Raw genomic sequence first — 22,195 nt, forward strand, 5'->3', positions numbered from 1 at the left:
TTGAGACTGGGTCACAAAGGGAGACACTGACATATTAAAATCATGCAGCTTTCCACAGGAACACAGACTAACATTTCTTCTTAACACCTGTACCAGTAATTAGGGGTTCTTTTTCCAGGGCTGAGTCATCACCCTTGGGTAATATACTGTTTAAAACTAATTCAGCGTTCCAGTTAGCAGTATAACTATCAATAACCACATACTTTTGTTACCAACAATAAATAAGGCTCATCTTGCAAGAGAAGTCATTAATGATTAACCAGGAGTGGCCCAGCTCCTGCTGATCATGAAGAGCTCCCTGCATCACAGTCATCTCTCTTGATAAAAGAATAAGAAAACACATTACCTTAAAGATCCAGGTTTCCACAGCTTGTGAAATACTTTGTAAGCTCCTGTAATTGAGATGACATGTAATTGCCATAACGTGCAATCATTCTGACAAACAACAGCATGTTTGGCCGTGGTATTAGCAGACATGGAACCTCTCTGAATTGCAGTTTAGCAACACAGCACACAGGATTCCTAAATCATGAGTAAAATGAACCTATTGTTTCACATTAATGGTTTTCAAAATGTTATCAGGTCTGAGCACAGTTATGCCTTGTGGTTCTGCTTATCCTTCTGAGGACGAGACATCTCCTAGCTCACAGAAACAACAAAGAAGAATTGTGTGTGTGTGTGTGCATGGTTTTGTGTGTAAATACACACAGAAAAGTGTATGTAGAATCCACAGAATGGATTCTTCAGCCCACACCATTTTGGGAGTAAATTCTATGATAAATATGTTCATCTACATAGAGCTGTTGGCTCTGAGACATCTTTCTTTTTCAAAGCTCTCTCAGCTCTAGTGTCTGTAAGCCCTTTATATTCCTGACCCACCCATCCACTCTTGTTAGGTTCCATTTCTGTCCTGGGTAAAGATTTGAGCACTCAAGGAAGAAATGACACAGCTTCACGCTCTATTTTTTCAGACTCTTTCCTTAAGGCTTTGGGCTAATATTTTTGATTGACAGAGAAAACCAGAATATGAAAAGTAAATCCAGTAGAACACTACGAAATAGATATCCTCAATTCTGCCTCCAATACACAAGTTGAAGGGTAGAACACATGTCCTTTCTGTAATGCTCTATCTTGATTTACTATGCAGTAAGATAGTTTATCTGTTTGCCCTTTCTCGTAGCACCTTCATTTCAGCTGATAGGAAATCTAATTACACAAGTGACTCCCAATAGTGATATCAACAACCCTCAAAACCAAGAGAAATGGAAGGCAGCTATATTTTAAGCATAAACATTATGTTGGCACTTCCTACACATTTCAAACACACAAATGAAGCATTCTGAAGACTCTCTAAGCAATTTTCCACCTCCATGACCAAACACTGGTTTACAAATAGGACTCCCTGGCTTTGAGAAAGCAAGAACATCACTCATCACAGCAAAAAAGTATTTGAAGTGGAAAATCCATAGATTTTACTTTTTATATAAATGAGCAAATGTTTGCCATCCAATATTTCTCAGAAAACCAAAAACTAGTTCTTACATGTAGGTTAACAGCATTTCAAATGGGGATCTCTAGACCTCCCTAGGAATAAAGATATTACCTCTTCCCTGAAAATTTTACAATATGAATAGAAGAAATAAAGAAGGAAACATCCCTAATCTGCAGACAAGACTTAACATATGAATGAGTTACTCACTCAGTAAATAGGACAGATAAGAATCAAATACAAGTCTCTTATTATCCACCCAAAACACTTAAAAAGAAAAAAATCTCCTAGTTAAATATTACTACTCTTGTTTTCTTCAGATTTTCTGGTGTGACTGTTTCTAGCTTTTTAAAGAACAGCTACAATTTATCCAAATCAACATTTGGTCTGAAAAAGAGACAAAAGAAAACCTGATAGGTTATGCAACTCATTGTTATTATTTTTTTTTAAATGCATATAATTGCCTAAAATTCCAACATTTCAACATTCTTCCTCTGGGACCATAATCCATGATATTTACTACATTTTTTTCAGTTTTAAAACAAAATCTGTGTGCACAATAGAGCTCCAAGTACAAGTTATTGCCTGTTTTTTTCATGTTTCTTCTCCCCTCAGAAAGAAGTTTCTCTCAGCAGGCAACCATCAAAAAACAACCTTTTAGAAAAGCTTTATCCTGATTAATATTGTGTGCGCATTTTCTCATCCACTGTTAACAGACTGCAATATGCAGTTTGTTCTGTTCTTGTTTTCAGCAAAAAAGCTATAATAAGAATGCACTTTCTTATATTTACTGATCTTCATTCTTTCCAAGAGTTTCTTATGTATAGAGTCTCAAATATAAGTAACTTCATGATAAAACTGGTTTCTCCAACACATTTACTCTTCCTAATTCTTTTTCTTGAAAAAAATTACTTACCAACACAGATCAAGTGAATTAGAGCCCATAAATATCCATTTGGATCAAACTGCAATAAAGAACGTCTACATAAATAAAAGCACTATCATGTAAACATACATATTGCAATTTCTCTGCAGTGAGCTTTGCAAAGCAAGTACAGTGAGTGGGAGCTGTGCTAAAAAGAAAAGGAAAATTACTTAAGGAGACTAGGAGGACTGAAATTCTTCTTCTCACACTCAGAAACCTGGCATATGCCAATTATGCAGGCTCTCAGCAAGAATAATTCTATTTCAGATGTGTACACCAATTTAAGCAGTCTGAGCATATGGGCCCCAGCATATTTAGTCTTGTATTGGCAATCAGGGTTGGGCAAGGCAATCAGAGGACCATCACAAAGGTTTTTGTCTTGTCTCCTTCCCCCCCTGAACCTCTGAAGCCCCTAAGCAGTTCTCCCCAAGGCTCCAACTAAACAGAGTATCCAAAAGAGGTCTTCAAATAGACAATTGTTCGAGCAAAGTAAGTCCTCTTCCCAACCAATAGGGAAAACCAAACATTTTTGAGGAATTCACCTGGCATATTTTAGATGTCTGCTTTCAGGTAAGAAATTATGTACCAGGAGATCCTGCTCTGCATCATGAATTATGACGAGAGCTAGTGCAGGTGCAACACTTCCAATGGCCACATTTGATCAGATGTGTCCAGACAAGTTCCAGACTCATCTGACTTCTGATATTAACCGAGGTACCTAAAGCAAGTTTTCCTAAATCTCTGAAAGAGAATCTCCAATGAATAGATCTTTGCTGGACAGAGCACTCTCTGGAGGTACCTTCTTTCTTTCTCAGGTAGCTACAGAAAGTGTGTACAGTGAATACAAAACTAATTCAGGAAATTCCTGAAAGTACACACAATTAATTCAAACCTAAATGATTTGCTGTAAGCCTTCTTAAGAAGTCAAATCGTGGTTTCCCCAGTGACCACCTTCACCAAAGAACTGTATGCCCACACTGCTCAGAGGCTTTACCGTGATGCAAAAACAGTAAACACAGCAAGCCTAAAACATAGCAAGAGCAAACATTTACAATTCCCTTGCAGGAATCCTACTCTAGCTCACCAGTAAAAGCTGAATCCCTCATATGCTAACAAGATGTCAAGCATCAAGGCCTAGCTAGAGCTGCTTTACAAAGCAGAGCTCACCTGTGTGTCACACAAAGGAAGGCACACTGCTGCTGCCAGGAGGAACAGGACACTATGGAGAGGAGAAAGAAAAAAAACCTGCAAGACCAAAAGCTTTCAACCTGGATTTGTACTCTCAGCAAAGTAGAGGCAATTCTAGTCAATATTACACTGACACTTCACTTATTTAATTTTCTTATTCTGTATTAAAAAGTAATTTGTGCCATCAGAATTTTTACATTATGCATTCCTCACAACTTGTACACAGCAAAGCTTTATGAGAAGAGAAGCAGCAGAAAACACAGAAAACACATTTTTTTTGCTAGAGAATATTTTTCTCCACTAGCCATCTGGCTTCCCCAGGCTTTTTCAGAAAGTCAAGATCTCAAATTTCTGACTGAATGGCTACCAAAAATTTCTTTCATTAAGATGAATTGCCTGTTACAGCAATTCCAGCAGACATGACTCCATTACAAGTGACATTGTTACTCCAGAGCACAGAGCAAGGTTGAAGCAGCTGGTGTTACACTAGAAATATTTTAAGGACAGCACAAGTCCTCTGCTAGACCACTGACTTAGGCTAAATAAATTCTTAACCTGTGACTGAGTCAGCATTTCTTCAAGCTACATGGAATACACTGATGTGGAATTTCTGTGGACTGTCACTATTAATATTAACATACACTTAGTTTTGCAGCTTATTTTCCTATTCTATAAGGGCATGGGAAAAGACAGAGTAAAGATTATAAAAGAACTGTATCCTTGACAATAATCCAGTGGAGAAGACAAGGCCACAGTAAGTCAGATAATGGAAAGAACAGGAAGAAATTAGGAAGACAATGCCTTTAAGTACACTAAATAACTCAATATTATCCATTCTAAAGTACAGCTCAAAGATTACAGGATGTGGAAGACAACAAATATCCATTCTTCAAGAGAATGTGGAGGCACAGAATCAAAATTTTCATGCATGACTGGTTGACTTTTTTGTCCCTTTTCATCTCTTTTTCAAAGCCTAAATAACCAGGGCCAACAAGGGTTGGTAGTTGTGCAGCTTAATATCAAATAATCACAAAATCCTCAAGGCTGGAAGAGACCTTCAAGATCATCGGTCCAACTGTCAACCCAGTGCCACCAAAATCATCCTAAACCATATCCCCAAGTGCCACATCCAGACAACTCTCAAACACTTTCAGAGATGGTGAATCCATCACTGCCCTGGGCAATTTATTCCAATGCCAAACCACCCTTGTAGTGAATTTTTTTTCAAATATCTAATCTGAATCTCCCCTGGTGTTATTAAAGGCCATTTCCTCTTGTCCCTTCACTTGAGACGTGGCAGAAGAGGCTGACCCCCAGCTCACTATCAATGATTCTAACAGAAATGGATCTCATGTACCTTTCATTTCTAAGGAAGGGAATTTTCAGCTACTTTCTTACCCATTAATTATCTTCCTCTTACTGTTTACAATTACCCACTGGAAGTTCAAACCTTGCAAGCCTTTCCAAAGGCATTGTGATGAAAACTGTTTTTTCATTCATTTCATTTTTGTAAGGACAAAAAAACATATCAAACTATTCAAGTAATTGTTAAAAAAAAATTAATTACTCCTATGTTGCAATTTAGGCTCACCGCTCAGAGGAATGTGCCTTACATTCTTCATTGTTTTGGTGTGCCATTATCTGAAGCAAATACAGAAGCTGGAGCCAAAACAAGTCTGAATCTGAGTAGTTTTAAAAGCTTACCTACAGACTTTCAGATGAGAGGTCTGCTGTAAAAAAGAAAGCATGATTAAAACATTAAAATGTAATGATAAAAATGGCAAAATAGTGTTTTCTCCTTCCAAAAACTGGAAAGTGACAACAGCTGACCTTACTGCACCACACACTTTAAAACTTCAATGAGCAGCACTCAAAATTTGAGCACTGCTTAGCAAATTTAATTTCCTGAAGAAAAATCAGACTTATGGATCAGCCTACTTCACATTGAATTGTATTTTCAGATTATTTACCATCAAGTAAACCTAAACCCAGACATGAACCTTATACCTGCTCCTAAAACTTGACTTGAATTACACCAAAACCATGTAACATATGTACTCAAATATTGAGTTTTCCTAACTAGGTACTACCTCATAAAAATCAGTCTTGATCTAAACTCATTAAATTTTCCCAATTCTTTGATATGAAATTATTCCTGAGAAGCTTCCAGTCAGGACTGTGTTTGCATTATCCTTGTCTGTAGTGCTTTTGTTTTTAAAGAGAGGAGTCATAAGCTTGTGACATAGAAGGAAAATATGAAACACTTTGACAGGGACACTTATCAGAGGACAATGACACAGGGACATGCCATGGTACTGACTGCTATGTCCCTTAAGCATAACCTTAGTGATCTCTTCTGTTTGTTAGATGAAGTAAACACTCATTTATCTGCCTTCTATACAGAAAACAGTTATAATGAATGGAAGATGCCTTTCACAGCAAGCCAGAGGCCACTGTAGAAACAACTTTGTGATGAATGATTTCCCAGTGTTAGCTCACACAGCAACTCTGTAATCAGTTAGAAAAAAAATTCAAAAAAAGTAGAAAAAGAAGGGTCCCCAATGCAGTTTGTGAGAAAAAAACCTAGCTCTTACAAAAGGGTACAGGAGTTATTCTGATGACTTTCATAGGGGCAGAATCTCAGGCATTCAAAACAAATTCAAAAATGCATCATTCCTCCTGCATTTTTATGTGGATATATGATCTATCTGTAATCATACAATACACGTGATCTATTATACTGATTAGACCTAAGAGCATAGTCCTTGTTCCTCCCAGCTCAAACAATGAGCTTCTTTATGTGGGTCGTGAGAGAGAGGGAATATTAATTTTCAAAAGGAAAAAACAAGCAGGGTCAAGCCAGTCTTAAAAATGCAGATCAAGCTGGTGATATGCATTTGTAGTGTTTCATCAACCAAAGGGGAAAAGGAGACATCAGTATAGATATTTGTCAACAGCAAAAAGCTCTCTCTGGGTCTCATTAATGAGTAGCTATTAGAGTGAGTCTAGAAAAGTACATGGCATTAATGCCTGTATTAAGAGAAATTAGATATCTTGTTCTGGAGCAGTTCTACCACAGGAGTTACCTTGACTGATAGCTCAATTACCTCTTTCTGCACAAATTTCTGGAACCCACAGGTTATGACTTCTGCTGCGTTGTGCACAGTGAGGAACACCGGGATCGGCTGCCATGGGGAGAGAACAAAAATGCTCATATCAACCCACAGCAGTCACACACATAGGAAGGGGCACTCTTCCTAGAGACAGCTGTCCCACATGTCTGTGGTTTGGGGTTTTGTTTTTGAAGCTGTAAACCCATGCCATGCCACCTAAAAGAGACTAAACCCATTCCAATCACTAGCACACGATCACAGGCATCTTTAAATGCAGACTCTGCTGCAGATCTACTTGCTGTGTCTCCCACTGCTGAGTGCTCAGTGAGTTTGTTTGTACTCAGCTGCCTCAGTGAGATTTGCTCCAGGTTTCTGCCTTTAGTTTTCCCTCTCTGATCCAGGATCTTCAGCCTCCACAGTAAACAGTTCTCATTTGTTGTCCCATCTCTGCTGGTACTAAGAATACAGCGTGACTCCTAGCAACACAATTGTAGGCAAGATGATTTTAGGTGATTGCTTTCAGTTACTCCTAGGAAGAGCTGCCCAAAATTAGGATAGAAATGCAATAGTTCATACGCAAATGATGTTGAAATTATACCCACTAAGGTATCTGGACACCATCCCAACATGAAAGCATTAAGAAACAAACCCCAATGATAACAATAATGAATCAAACACCCATTGCCCCAGGCAAACCCAACCAGAATTAATTCATAATACTTCCTCCAAATGAGATTCATGGTCTCTCAGACAGCTGAAACAGAAGCAATTCTCTGCTCTGATTAAGATAATCTAAGGACTAAGCCATTTTAGGAAGCAGTATTTCCCCACTCGTGTAGGGTAATTAAATCACAGCAGCAGAGAACAAATTAATTTCTTAGTGATGTCCAAACCTTTAAGTATCAGGTAATATAAGCAGTAAATATTTCTCAAATGTGACATTGCAGATTTTCTGTAATTTTCTTTTCTTTAACATAAAGCCAATAAGCATTGCTCATTAAACATTTTAAGTCATAATGACAACTGGGGTATATCCATAACCACAAGAGTTGCACCAAAATAAGAATGAAAATCACACAAACACAACTGGTATGAAGTTGCTGGACCCAGCTTCACCAGCACTGAAAACCAATCCTCAATCTTGTTGCTGGATAACTGAGAACATAAACCCAGAAGTATTTAACATAAAAGTACTCTGAGCTTGACACAGTAATAGGAAATACAAGAAATACCCATAAACAAGGAAAATTGACAGCAGAATTTGCATTCTTCCCTTTGTGAAACCAACTTTTTTGGTTTTTCTTTCCTCTCTTCTGCTTTTGGCTCTTCCAAATGCACTTTGGAGCCAACAATGGCTCCAGTTTGCCTAGCCCACTTAACCTTCTCCATATGTCTATTGCCTTTGATGCAAGTATTTCCTAAATTTGTGAGTGGGCTTAATGCTCATGAAAAGAAAGGTTTACTGTTTGGGCAGGCAGGGTGAATAGACTCTGCACAAATCTCCCCTCATGGCTCTGCATACTTTTTTTAATCATCACAGTCCAGAGCTAAGCAGTCCTCCTCCAGTTCTAGCCCTGAATCCTTGGTCTGGGGAGATTGCCAGCACCTCTGGGAAGAGGCACAAACAGAGATTAAAGTTGTAGCTTTGCCAGTATACAGGAGTGTTTGAAAGTGGGTCCCCTTGGATTTGGTAATAAAAATACACATAATTTTTGCTTTAGGAATAAACCCACTTAATTAAAATACGCTGTTGAGCCAATTCATCTATGAGTTTGGGAGAGTCCTCTTTCATTCTCACTGCGTCATAAAACTGTTGTACACAAAGTTATTATAAGTAAAGCTTCTACATAGGATTGAATTTAGCTCCATTAAAAGGCTGCACATGATAATTATTGCCTAAGACTGCTTGTACTTCTGTCTTGCCTAGTAAAATGGCCACAGAATTAGATCTCTAAATCCCCATTCATGCACAACAAAAGCCATTAAGAAATGTGAGATGTGCCTTAAGAAAGGTTTGGGATACAAATCAAAACTCTTCACAGCCCTTCTGCCACTCCAGTGCAGTTCACAGATGAATGACCAGAGCAGGAGCAGGAGGTAAATACAGTAACTTTCAGGATGACAAGGAAGTAAGAAGAAATAACAGAGAGGATGTGATTCTTAGCTCCTCCATCACCCAGGGGAGCAAGCAGAAAAGATGCTGTTGCCAAGGTTTTATTGGTGCTTCCAGACAGGGCTTTCTTTAGGAGACTTTGCTTACCACCAAAGAAGTCCAATGGAACTTCCTTGGACAAGGAAGCAAGAGGAAGTAAATGCAATCACACTGAGACAGAGCTGGTCTGGGAGCATGGGGCTTCTGAGCACACGCCTGTGCTTTCCCAAGATTATTTGTGTCCAAGATAAGCCCCCCTCCCTTGCTTATGAGAACAGATACCTCCTGTTCTTTTCTGCTCTATCTCTCTACTGAGATTTTCAAGGAATCACTACAATCAGAATCTGATAAAAAGGCTCTTTTGATCCTCCTTAGAGCTGAGGAGGTGACAGGAGCAAGCTGGCTCTGGAGTTACACTAAGATGCATTGACAGAATGCAGAAGGGAACTAGTGCAGGATCTGAGCTTGCAGACTACCCAACAGCAGCAAGATATTGTTGGTTTTTTAAAAAAAATAAATGCCACTAATTTATTTTACTTTTTAAAAAGAAGACTGTATAATTTAAGTATAAAACATCCAAGTTTCATGGAAGCAGATTTGGCATTCTGTAAACATTTGGTAAATTACTGTGATGCAAATAAATCATAAAATGGAGTAATCTAACCCTTTCCACAATCTACTTCCAACTTTCTATTTCATTTTTTCAAAGAAAAATAATCAAATCCTTCTCACTGAAATGGTCTTCATCAGTTTCCTGGAAGGATTTCCCACAGATCCCACAACTCCATTCCTCGTTTTGCAAAGTTACAGTTAGTGTTTTGTTCAGCCTCTTCCCTACCACCGGTACAATTCAGACCACTGATGAACTGTTCAGAAAAACACTGAGTACTCTGTAGAGATGCTGAGTGCTTCAGACTGTCACAGAGATGTTTCTGGATACTTAGTAGAATTGGACCACTGCATTAGGTCCATTAACAATAGATCTATTATTTAAACCCCTCCTCCCTCCTTCTCCCTCAACCCAGGAGCAGCATTAAACACTGTGTGAAGGGAATGATCTTTGTTTACAAAGTAGAGGTAATAAAGAACTGATTTCTACTGGTTCATTTCTTACCAATCTAGACAGTGCCCTGGAGCCAGCATAAATAATGCCCACAAAAAGTACTGATGCAGGAAGCCATGACAGGATTTCAGATCTGCAAAAACAATTAAAACCCCTTTATTTCACCACATTCTGTTTACATTTTTAAAAAAGCAACAGTTGTTTGCAAGGAATTTAATAATATGCATATATGTACATTAGTTTCAAACATGCACATTAAAGTCAGTATCTGATTGCTCAGTATTCCTCCCATTTGCTAAGGAGTCCAAGTCAGAAATTATTCTTTTTGTCCAAGAGAGGAACTAAATGCAGATATATTTTTTGTTTTACTCTTTCCCTGGCTCCTCTCCCTCCAAAATCGTGGGGTTCTTTTTTTCCTCCCTTAGAAATTACTCCCATTGGTTTTCAAGAAGAGACGTTTCAACTAATTTCCTTGGTGTTCTGTGAAAGGAACGAAACCTTACAAATGAAGGCATAAAATGGCTTACTTGCACAAACAGCACAAATTTGCACTACGTACAAATACACTTGGCCACCCACACATTCATTTCTCAGCCAGATTTACAAAGAGATTCTTCCTAAAGATCAGATTGTCTCTGTGGGAGCCTACCTCTTGAGATTTCCTAATGATATTCCTTCGACTAAGCCAAACTCCTAGAGGCAGTTTGAGAACTAATGGAGGAATGAAGTCATCAGATTGATCTGATTTTTTTTTTTTTTTAGCCACGGTTACTGCAGTAGGGTCAGGTTTCAGTTCTGAGAAGGGGCTTCAGAACTTGCGCTCTTCCTATTTTTGATCTTGTTGCTTAAGGGAAAAAAAGGATCAGGTAGGTGGTAAATTTCAGAGAGAATAATGTAACATTTTTGGCAAGGGAAGGAAGGAGTAGCTGTGAGGTAAAGGCCTGAATCAAGGGCATCCCAGGACTGAAGAAAGACATGGCTGACCCATTCACTCTTCCCAAGCTTTGAATGAAAGTGGAGAAAACATTAGTGGGCAGTGCTGGTTCTCAGAACAAAACCAAACTGCTTCTAGTTCCTTAGTTTGCAATACACTTCCAATTAACACGTAAGACCTGAAATGCAATCACAGATACTGGTACACCACCACCACACTTCATGGAACACAAGAAAACAGACCACTAAACAATGAAATCAGAACAGTATGAATGAAGATAAAACATGTGCAAAGATTCATGTAATCACAAACAAGGGAAAAACCATAAATATCACATTTCCTCTGTTATATATATATATATATATATATATATATATATATATATATATAATTTTCCAAGATAATAAAAATCCCAGGGTCACAAAAATAATCTTTAGATCCCTTCACTGGCATAAATATTTGCTCTGCGTTTTCTTGACTAGTCACCATAAATTTTCATAAAAACAGTTTCTTTTGAGGTTAATGACTTCAAATGGAATGTCATCAAGACCAAGATTCAATATTGTCATACCTCATTACCAATGAATTCACATCAGACACCAACAAAATTACCCCCATACTATTGGAAAGGCAACAAATTGAAGAAAGGGGAAGGGAAGAAAAGAAAGTGGGTCTGGGAAGATAAAAGGAACACATGGTGAAAAACAAATTTTAATTTAGAACATAAAAATATCACTCTTTCATGTTCCCCACCACTAAATTGTAGGAATCCCAAATATGCCTTCATCTCCAATGCAATTCTGCGAAGTGCAATGGAAAAGTACTTCAGATGCTTTTTCCATGATGTAAGGGTAGAATTTTATGCTGCCAAATGGGAATTTCAGGACTGAAAAAGAATGCACGGATGTTTGATATAACGTGTCAGCATCAACAATCTGTCTTGTATGTAATCCAGTTAGCAGCTTCTCATGTTGGCAATACAGTGATGTGCATACAAAATAGGGAAAGAATGATGAATTTGTGGTTGTTGTAGGACTAAATCTAAATCCCCCAATAGGCAAAGGGTAGGTTCCCCCAAACAACACTTGAAGAAAGGGTCTAGGCTGCTGCTTAGCTGTGGATGAAATGCAGCATTACAAGAAAAGCCAATCAGAACACATCAGACTTATGTGCCCACAAGGGGTAGGCAGAAGCTGGGCAGCAGACTGGAAGCATTATGCAGATGCTGCTTGCTGCTCTGTGCTTCATAGAGCCCTTGTTTTGGATAAAAGCTTTGCAGATGGTCAACATTTGCTATTTAGAAGCAATGATGGAGAGTCCCTTACAGTATGGCCTAGGAGGAAGCAGATGAAAAGCAGACTATCCACAAAACCTGAGTGAGATTACTATATATAATATGTTTTTATTTGGTCTTTATAATGTGGTTAGTATTCTGGACTTTAGACAAAAGGGCAATGATCTCTATATAATAATTTAATTCTGCTGAGACACTTTGGGATAACCTGAACTGGCTTAGAAAGAATATGAGATCAGTCCATGTGACAGAAAAATCAAGACGTCGTGGACATAAACAAACAAATAGATGGCAGTTTATTATTTGAAGCATGATGAGACTGAAGACTGGCTATGATATTCCTAAGTGTCCTACACATAGAGAAAACCCTCCCCTCAAACCAGCAGACAGATTCAAAGACAGATATTTTATAAGGGGGGGATGGATATGTTCATATCCCAGTGGTAGCATTAAAATCACGTTTGTGCAATATATTTGGTTTTTGGTTTGTTTGCTGGTGAGTTTTTTTGCTTAGTAGTGCTTTGGAGGTTTAGAGGGGTTTCAGGCTGGTTTGTTTGTTTGTTTTGGCTTTGATTTGTTTGGGTTTTTTTAATACAGGAGATAAATGTTACAAATCCACCTCTGCAAAGCATTAAAGCATGTGCCTAATCTTTGCAAAGAAAGGCAGGTTTAAACTCATGCTTAAATACCTGGATGAATTATAGCCAAAGCATGTAAATTAATTCTGCTTGTTCCATTCAGTCTATTCTAGAACAGGTATTCTGTATTAACTAAGCTAATGAAGAGGTTTCTCAACAGGGATTTCAACCCCTTTCCCTACAGTGTGCTGACATCTAGTGGCCTCAAGTCTCCCGAGTCAAAATATGAACTAATTTTTCATCCAAGCCTTTCTTAGGTAAGAACAACCTCTTCAACAACAGCGAGCGGTTCTTGTCCTCTATTTTCTTTAATGTCCTCCCAGGTTTTGAAAAGATGAAAAGCTGGGGAAAAAAGAATCAACTTCTTCAATTTCATGATTTGAAGCAGAAGGAAACATTAGTGATGAAAATCTGAACTATAAAAGGACATTACTGATGGCTGCATTCCTCTAGACTGCTCTGCATAAACAATGTAAATTTGATAATAATATATATATGTATCAGTAACTGCCAGTAAAGCAAGGTTTGCACCCTAATCCTGTCTCTGCCAATCACTGACAGCTTTTACAATATCCTCAGTTTATTGCAGCTATAAAATAGGAAACTGAAGTCTGTTTTCATTTACGACCTCATTTATATTTCCATGGTGATGTAATCACTTGTATGGATACAAAAACAGAACACAGGCTGTTTTTTCTGACATGCTCATAGGATTTCATTCCAAGTGAGGAGATTCAATTTTTCAAGCCAACTGCTTGAATCTCAAACAGGAAGTTCATCAACTGTCACTTGCTAATACAGAATGACTGAGAAAAAGTTCATTAGAAGGGATGTCTGGTAGTGATTTAGTCCAAACTCTCACATCTTCAGAGTCAAGTCCCATTACTCAGGTTGTTGCCCAGGAGAGCTTTTAGTATTTCCTGAGATGAAGATCCAATGATTGCTGTGGGCATACATTTCTAAATGATACCATTTTGCACAATAAAATAGATACTGTATTCCATGCTGCAGAATGGATCCACCTGAGCAGAGTACAGCATGATGACCCTTCTGAATTGTGATGTCACACTCAGCTCAAGCAGTTGAACTCTGTCTACAAAGCATGATTTAATTTGCAGTTTCGTGGTTAACATTAATTAAGAAAAGGTGAGTGATCCCCATTTATGAAACACAGCTCTCAGAAAAAGGCAGATCACATTTGTAGACTTCACAAGCCTGAGGGTTTTGCAGAAGGTTGTGTCAATGCTCTTAACTAACATTACCAGGGTTTTTCTTACAACAAAATCAATCCAGGGAAGAGATATGGACAGATGTTTGGATAAGACATCCTTACTGTTTTCACTAAGGGCTCTTGGGTTGTCTTACCAAGGTTAAATTCAATCCACTTTATATTAATACTCAGTTTAAGTGTGTGTCATTGAACACCCATTTAATGAAAATGTGAGTTCTCTTCTACATCTGTGAAGCAGAACACCCACACCCCTACACACATCAAACTCTATTTTAGCCAGCTAATAACATCCATGACCAACTTAACTATTTGTAATCCAGCTACAGAAAATAAGCATTTGGCAGATACCAAAAAACCTACAGTACCTTGAACACAAGTTTATCTCCACCCAGCCCAGCTTCCAGGAGATGTGAAGCAGAAGTCCACCCACCAATGTTTGCCATCTGAAATAGAACAACAGTAGGAAATAATATTTGAGGCCTAGGGAATATGTGCAGATAACTTAGAATAAGTAGCAAGTAATGCACACTGATTTCTTTTACACTTTAAAGTAAGGTAACAGTTTTCTTCTTCCTTACACTAGTGGTTTTCAGAGAGGTGTTCCATGTTTCTTGGGTAAAAATCCTTGAATATCTAGCACAGTTCAGACAGAGATATTGTATTAAAATGCTAAATGACATTAACATCTATAACAGGTATTGAAGTGGGCTTGTTTATTTTTCACATTCATTGCAATGCATTTAAGCAATTATTTTAAATCTTGCTCACGCATACACAAATAAAGAAATATTCACTCTATGCAGTACTAGCGCAGTTGGACACTGTCAGAGAAGAGTGGGCTCATTTTCCACATAGATGTGGTAAATATTCAATGTTACTGTCACAGAACACTTCACCTTTTTTTTTTATAAAGAGCATATGAGAGATGAAAAGCCAGGTTTCCCTGACATTTGCTGCAGGTTTGACTATGCCCTATCCAAGCCAGTGGTGAAATCCCATCAACTTTATAGTGAAGAATTTCTTCTTGTCTCAGGTTTTAAGGGACAGAAGTTTGTGACAGTTTCAGACGCTTAGAACTATGCAGTATAATCTTAGATGATACAGGGAACAAAACCAAGAACAATGAACAGTAACAGCATGAATTGAGAATTGCATTCTTTTCCTCTCTGCTCATCTGTCATAGGTCTAAATGAAAGTGCATCTGAGCCACTTAAAAAAATGTCAAGAAAAGGTTACTTTTAAAAGCCAGAACATGCAGAAAAATATTAAGATGCTGAAATGCATTTCCAAATAATAGAAAAAGGAAATAACTGTGGTAACACAGATGCCATAAGGCAGTTGCTTGCCATTAAATTACACTTTTCTGTTGATTTACCAAAACTATTTTACACAAATTACTCAAAACCCTCTCCCCATATGATAAAATCCTTGTGCAAGAGACAGTCTCTGTATGTGTGCCAAAACTGAAGAAAGCATTCACTGTATATCTAATTGAGCTGAATATATTCAAAGTAAGTGGAGATTCCCAAGGCAATTTTTCTTATAGTTGATTGCAGTCCTGGGACTGCAAGTCAGGCAAAAAATGTAAGTCATGCTAAGCAGCAGAAAAGGAAGTAAAGATATCCAGTGTTTCCAGGTTTTAACTAATAATCTCAAAATTTTAATAATCTCAAAAATGGGGGAAGTCTTGGCTCTAAGAGGCCAGATTTTCACTAAATGTCTCATCAACAGCATTGATGGTATATATGGACACTTGTTAAAACATTAAATTTCTCATTATGTTCATTAAGATATGATTGTGACTTGTGATGCAGAATTACAAGCAAGGTTAAGCATGAAAAGAAGAAACATAGTATTTGTGAATGCCTAAATACGGATTTAAGGTTCGTTTTGTCTAGAACAGCAAAAGAATGCACCATAACTACACATTTTCCACATTTTCCTGTCTTCCAAAGAAGAGAGGCTATACTGTAATTTCTACGTTTTTATGCTGAAGCTTAGGACTTCAGGGAAAATGAGAAATTATGGGCTCTATCTATCTCAATTACATCACCTCCATGATGTTTAAAAATTAACCAAGACACACTAATGAATGATTCATTAAGGCCTCATGAAGCATGTTCTCTAGAAAGCAAAAGCCAGTAAGGACAAGAGGTAGTAAAGTTAGCTTCAGCATGGAACAGCAAGATGTCAAAGTAATTTTTCAAACAACAATTCTTAAACCATACTTACCCTTGAAAAAGGGTAGGGTAGGTAAATTGCAGGACAGACAGGACATACTGGAAAACAAATAGCAAATTAATGGACATAAAACACCCACAATTTATAATATCAACAAACAATCACAAGCAACACAACATACACAAAAAGTTTTCATTCTGTTTTACTTTGGTAGAAAAAATAAAAAACATTTAGCAATTTCACTTGTTGTGGTGTATTTCCTCCCCCTTCCCTCACTGGGCTGCACTGTGATCTCTGAAATCCTTGACAGGACTCAATCTTGATGAACAGCATCTGGGCTAAGTTCCACTTGAGTTTATCAGAAACACTGTCTGCTCTCAGCAACTTAATGCTGTCCAACGAGCTCCTGCTTTTTAAAAGCCTTGGAGACTTCTTTTTCTTGCCTGTATGACAACCCAAGTGGAAAAACTTGGGGTGATATAATTTTTGTTATTGAATTTTCAAAGAAAGTTACCAGCCTACATTGAGATAAGGAAGGAAAATTACTTCATCTAAATCCAGCTCTCATGTGACCCTCTAAGCAGCAGTCCTGAGTGAGACCCTTTGAGCTCTCCTGGACCACAGCAGGATGCAACCAGCAACTTCCCTCTGAGTGGGACAACTCTCAAAGCCAGCAAACTCCCATGTTTGCTACACTTGGAAATCTCTAAAGGATGATGATGGGTCATGGGCTGATACCATGCACTCTTCGAGACTCAACCCTTTTCCCATTAAGTAGATGCAAGGACACCCAATGTGAGTACTTCACTGAATTTGAGAGGAATTTTTCCTAGGTATACCTTGCACCTATATGTTCCTTTAGGTCTGAGTGTGTGTGAATGCGGGTATGTTGTAGCAAATTCATTATGAATATTGCTGTCTTTGATTCTTAAGTACATTAGGTTTGTAGGTAAGATAGGCCTGCAAGTCACTGTCGTGCCTATATTAAATTTTATATTAATCCTTTGTTAAACTATTTAAATTAAGCTTTTGGTTAAGAGCTGCTATGTTTAAGTGCTGTTGAAACTTTTAGACTAAACCATTGATCAAATCTGGCATTAAGTTTGGCAAGTGGTTCCACTATGAATGCTGTGACTCAGTGTGAGTGTCTTATTTCTTTTATCCTGTTCTTACTTCCATGTAGATAATTTTAGGCTGATTGGTTTTAGATTGATTGATATTAGTCTGATTTTCCTCTGTCTGCTTTTAACCATCTAATAATGATGTTGTAGATGTAATGATGTAGTAATGTAGTATACATAATGTAGCATTGATGGTAGTAGAGTGAACCTTGCCAACAAACTTCATCTTGATTTCACTTTAATATTAAATCTGTTTTTGCCCTTCCCTTTGCTGGTGATTCTCTGAGTGATCTAAAACACCCATTCACAACACTTCCCATGCCAGAACTGCTGGGTGCTGCCTCTGGCACTGTGGAAGGTAACAGACACTGAAGTACATGGGGCATGGAGTGAACAGACCAAACAATGGAGGAGGCTCTCATCTGAACTGCATTTTCACTTTCTGAGCAGAGTCCATAAATCACACTGCATGGAAAAGGATTAACAGGAACAAAAAGTCATAAGCACAGTCAATTAAAATCATATCATACCAAAGAGTCAGTCTTTGGCAGAACCAAGAGCATTAATCTTAACATAATTTTCTCCTTATGATTAATGTATCATACAGACTTAATATTCTGCTTACACCCTCTTTTGTGCAAAATATTAAGCAGCCCATAAAGCCCATCAGAGATGTAATACATGGGGGTAAAAAGCAAAATCTGTGTCATTGCTTTAGCCTGCTTTGCCTGGGTGTGCACTTATGGATGCCAGTGTCTCTTCACACTAAATATGTATATATGCAAACGTGAGGTATAAATATATGTCTTCCAGGTCTAACAACTTCCCATAATGAAGTATTTAAATACAACTTCTGAAAAGGAGAAGAATGATGGAAGCTTTCTCAGATGAAATAAAGTTTCCTTCCAGGAGCCAGCAGAAGCTGTCAAGGGCAAAAGGAGAAGCTGAAAGCTTTCAGGAGAGAGAAAACAGTGCTGAGCACCTTGCAAGGTCCAGTTATCAGGTTTGTGGGGTGTCACTAAGAAGCTGGCATCAGTATACAGAGACAAGACACACTGATTCACAACATATCCTTTTACAGATGCACCTGTCAGAACTGTCACGTGCTATTTAAGTCAGGATGATCTACCTACACATCTGTACCCCTGCTTGCACTCACACATCACCTGCAAAAAACTGAAAGGTCTATATTCTGATTATTTTTAACTTTATTACACTAAAACCTACGTTCAGGTTTGAAAAGGGGGGCCCTATGTTAATGTCCCTATGACTTCCCCTCAAGCACAGTCAAGCCAAATAAATACCCTTCCAAATCCATGATGCAACCTGGCAGTTCTTTTAGCCTCTTTCTGTTTAACTAATTACTACTCCCAGCAGTCTATCAAATCAAGTGTATTATCTCTCCTCTCCCTTTGCTTCATGTCTGGACTTCAGTCTACTTCTGATCATCCTTAATGTCAAATGTATCTTGGAACAGAAATCACTGGCCAGTGCCCAGGAAATACTTCATTTTCACCTCTGAAATGCTGTTTTTCTCTAATCCTCCCTCAGAATATTCATACCCTGATTGTTTCACCAATATTTTTTTCTTTCGGAAATCTGCAACAGAAATACAGACATGCTCCCTGACAAGTGGGATAGTACAGAGCAGTTACTCTATCTCCTCCTCCCAGAGTGAAAAAACTACTTTCAAACTATTCTCAAATGATACAATTTTATTCACAATGTGAATAAAATGTCTAAGCCTGCTTCCGCTTAGGCACTTCAGCAGCACTAATAAGAAATTGTCACAGAGTGGAAAACAAAATTCTTGCCCTTAATTCGTTGGTTAATTAAGTTGTTAAAGGAACAAAGTTGCCACGGAAGTTAATATTTGTTTCATTACAAAAATAATACTTCGAATTTTTCACTTTTTTCCCGTTGGATAGTTGATATCATTGCTCTAGTTAACAGATATATATTATTTTGGGATTGAGCGCAGCTGCCAGACACCCAGTAATGAAATATATACAGCATCAGCGATACTTGCAGTGCAGCATAACTTGTGGGTCTATAACACTTCATTCATTGGAATGACAGGATGTCAACCTCCTTGCTTCCCGAAAAAAAGACAATAATGTAATTTATCTGTCGTGGAAATGTAAAGATGTCACACACTGAGCAAAACGAAACCAGCACGGTATCCGCAGTTTCGGGAGCTCACCGGGGATGGGCAGCGGGAAGGAGAGCCACGGACTTTTCACTAGTGGGGTACTCCCGGCCGGGAACGGCTGGTCCTCTGGCTCTCCCCGAGCACGACAGGGAAAGCAGAGGCCACCGTCTCTCCTCTTTCTCCTGCTCCTGGATCCCTGCACTTCCCTCGCCCCCCGCTCCGATAGCTGCGGACCGGCAGCCAGCGCCCCCGCACCTCCCTGCGCCCCGCCCGGCCCGTCCGAGCCCGGGCCGGCCCCGCGCCCGCGCTCACCTTGTTGGTGAAGCTGGAGGCCAGGTAGAAGAGGCAGAAGGCGAGGCCTCCCGCGGGTCTTTTCAAGTACATGGGTGGGCGCGGACCGCGGCGCGGCGACCGGCGGCCATCGGCCCGGCAGGGACACGTCGCCTCCGCCGGCGCCGCCTCTGCGGGCCCGCTGCTGCCGCCCGGCGGCCGTGCCGTGCCGTGCCGTGCCGGGCCGGGCTGGGCTGTGCCTTTCCGTGCCATGCCGTGCCTTTCCGTGCCATGCCTTTCCGTGCCGTGCCGTGCCGTGCCGTGCCGCGCCGGATCCAGGGCGGCCGGAGCGGCAGAACCGCGACCGGCCGGGAAGGGAGGACATCGTCCCCTCTCCTCTGCCCTTGAGAGACCCCGCCTGGAGTGCTGCGTCCAGCTCCGAGGCGCTCGGCACGGGAAAAACCTGTCGAAGCGAGTTCAGAGGAGGGTCGCAAAGATCATCAGAGGGCTGGAGCGTCTCTCCTGTGAAGACAGGCTGGGAGAGTTCGGGATGTCCAGCGCGGAGAAGAGAACTAGAGAGACTTTACAGCAGCCTTTTAGTACCTAAAGGGGTCCGGCAAGAGAGCTGTAAAGGGGCTTTTCATATGGGCATGTAGTGGTAGGGGGAATAGCTTTAAGCTATTAAAAGAGGGCGGATTTAGACCAGATGTAAGGAAGGTATTTTTTGTGGCGCGGGTGGTGAGATGCTGGAACAGGTGGTGGATACACCATCCCTAGAAGTGTTCAAGGACAGGCTGGATGGGGCTCAGAGCAACCTATCTAGTTGAAGTTTAGCAGGATGCTCTGCCCTGGAACGTAGTCAAGCAACTTGGACAATGCCCTATTTACAAGGCTGTCAGTTCAGTGGTGGACTGAGAGAGGACATCAAGCTGATTTCGGTGTTGAATTGTGATAACACCAGTCAGACACATCAACCCCAAATTAACATCCTGACAGTGAGGTAAAGATTTGGCAGACAAGCTGTTGAGCTTACCTGCAGATATATGACTGGCAGCCAGTCCCTTTACACTATAAAAGTCCAGTCCATTTTCATATGGTTAGGTTCTTCGAATGTACCCCTTCTTGGAGTGTATGTGAAGATTCCTCCTTTGGGTAGGGACACCCCTCAAAGTCAGTCCTTAAGGCTGAGTGAGTGAAAGAGATTTTGCCCATGGTCATTGGTATGGGCGAGTAACACCAATCTCTGCTTTAATAACTATTCCTTCTTGCTAGTTTTAAGAGTTGTTTTAATGTGGTTGTTTTGATAGAGCATACTGCATCACCCTATCCTAGTTGTTTTATCTTCTATAATGCATAGTAAATAATTCTGATTAAGATCTCTTTGTCTAATAATTTATCATAATGAATCATTCATTTTTATATAAATAGATCTGGTTTGTCATCATTTATCCTACAGGATGAAGTTGTACAAAGGTTCAATCACACCTTCATTTCTTAAACCACTGACAGTCTGAGGCTAAGGTTGGATCCAGCTGCACCTTGGCTCCTCTCTGAGAAGGAATTTAGAAAGCAAGGGGGTCCTTTCTGCACTTCAGGGCTCAGTGAAAGGGCTTCTCTAAAAAACTTTGTCTGAAGCTCCCACTCCCACCCATGACAAGAAGACCTTGCTTATTGCAGGGGTCTGGATTAGATGGCTAACTTTAAAGGCCCCTTCCAACCAACTATTCAATGATTCTATGATTCACAGGTGACATGTGAACTATAAATATCCCAGGCAGGTGAGAAGCAGTGAAAGACACACCCTGTCAGGTCATGGTTACTGGGTGATCTTTTATTATGGCCTAGGTAAGCCTTGTTTTTCCCAGACCTGGTATTAGCAAGGCCCTATCTTTACCTTGACTTTGCTCAGGTAACACAAAGTACAGGGTCCTCTCTGTGCACGTACAGTCTCTTTCTAGAGGACGGAGCAAAGCAGCATAAATAAAGAATCTTATTTATGAGCATGGCTTAAATGAGGGAGGGAGGCACTAAGTTGTCAAATCCAGGCCATAAAATGAGCCTGTCTAACCTGCTGTTTAGCCTCAAAAGACAAGGTCATCAGAGTGCAACAGCTGAAAGCTGACCTGCACCAAGGTAAATTCAAGCATTTTGGTGCATCAGACATGATCCTACCTGGTTTGTAAGGTGGTGGTCCAACACAGACATGGATTTCCCATACTGAAATGTTTGGTCCACGCAGGCTCACAGAGATCACTGATGAGCCTCTGTAATGGATGTGTTAGAGATGGCAGGATAAGTGATACAGCATTTCCACTTTGCAGAGCACCTGTTTATATATAAATGTCAAATGTGTATATGGCAAACAAAGGCAGACTTTGCATTGTGCCACAAGTTCAGCCTGTAAAGCTTTAAAAAAGAGTAAGTAAAGTTTATGGATATCTACA

At 39.6% G+C, this 22,195-nt stretch overlaps 1 protein-coding gene across 1 annotated transcript in view; it reads right to left on the minus strand.

The window, feature by feature from the left end:
* TMEM241 (transmembrane protein 241) overlaps positions 1-19,930 on the minus strand; it is a 55,397-nt gene extending 35,467 nt beyond the window's left edge. Inside the window, exons 1-9 of the mRNA XM_062501179.1 lie at positions 19,794-19,930; positions 16,260-16,306; positions 14,393-14,470; positions 9,982-10,063; positions 6,710-6,787; positions 5,307-5,332; positions 3,582-3,633; positions 2,406-2,454; positions 347-392 (exon numbers count right to left, since the gene is read on the minus strand). Of these exons, the coding sequence (XP_062357163.1) occupies positions 347-392; positions 2,406-2,454; positions 3,582-3,633; positions 5,307-5,332; positions 6,710-6,787; positions 9,982-10,063; positions 14,393-14,470; positions 16,260-16,306; positions 19,794-19,865 (530 nt within the window). The 5' untranslated portion in view covers positions 19,866-19,930. The remainder of the gene's footprint in view (positions 1-346; positions 393-2,405; positions 2,455-3,581; positions 3,634-5,306; positions 5,333-6,709; positions 6,788-9,981; positions 10,064-14,392; positions 14,471-16,259; positions 16,307-19,793) is intronic.
* Positions 19,931-22,195: the final 2,265 nt, after the last annotated feature.

The sequence above is a fragment of the Cinclus cinclus genome, chromosome 1 (assembly GCF_963662255.1).
Source record: "Cinclus cinclus chromosome 1, bCinCin1.1, whole genome shotgun sequence".
Lineage (NCBI taxonomy): Eukaryota > Metazoa > Chordata > Aves > Passeriformes > Cinclidae > Cinclus > Cinclus cinclus.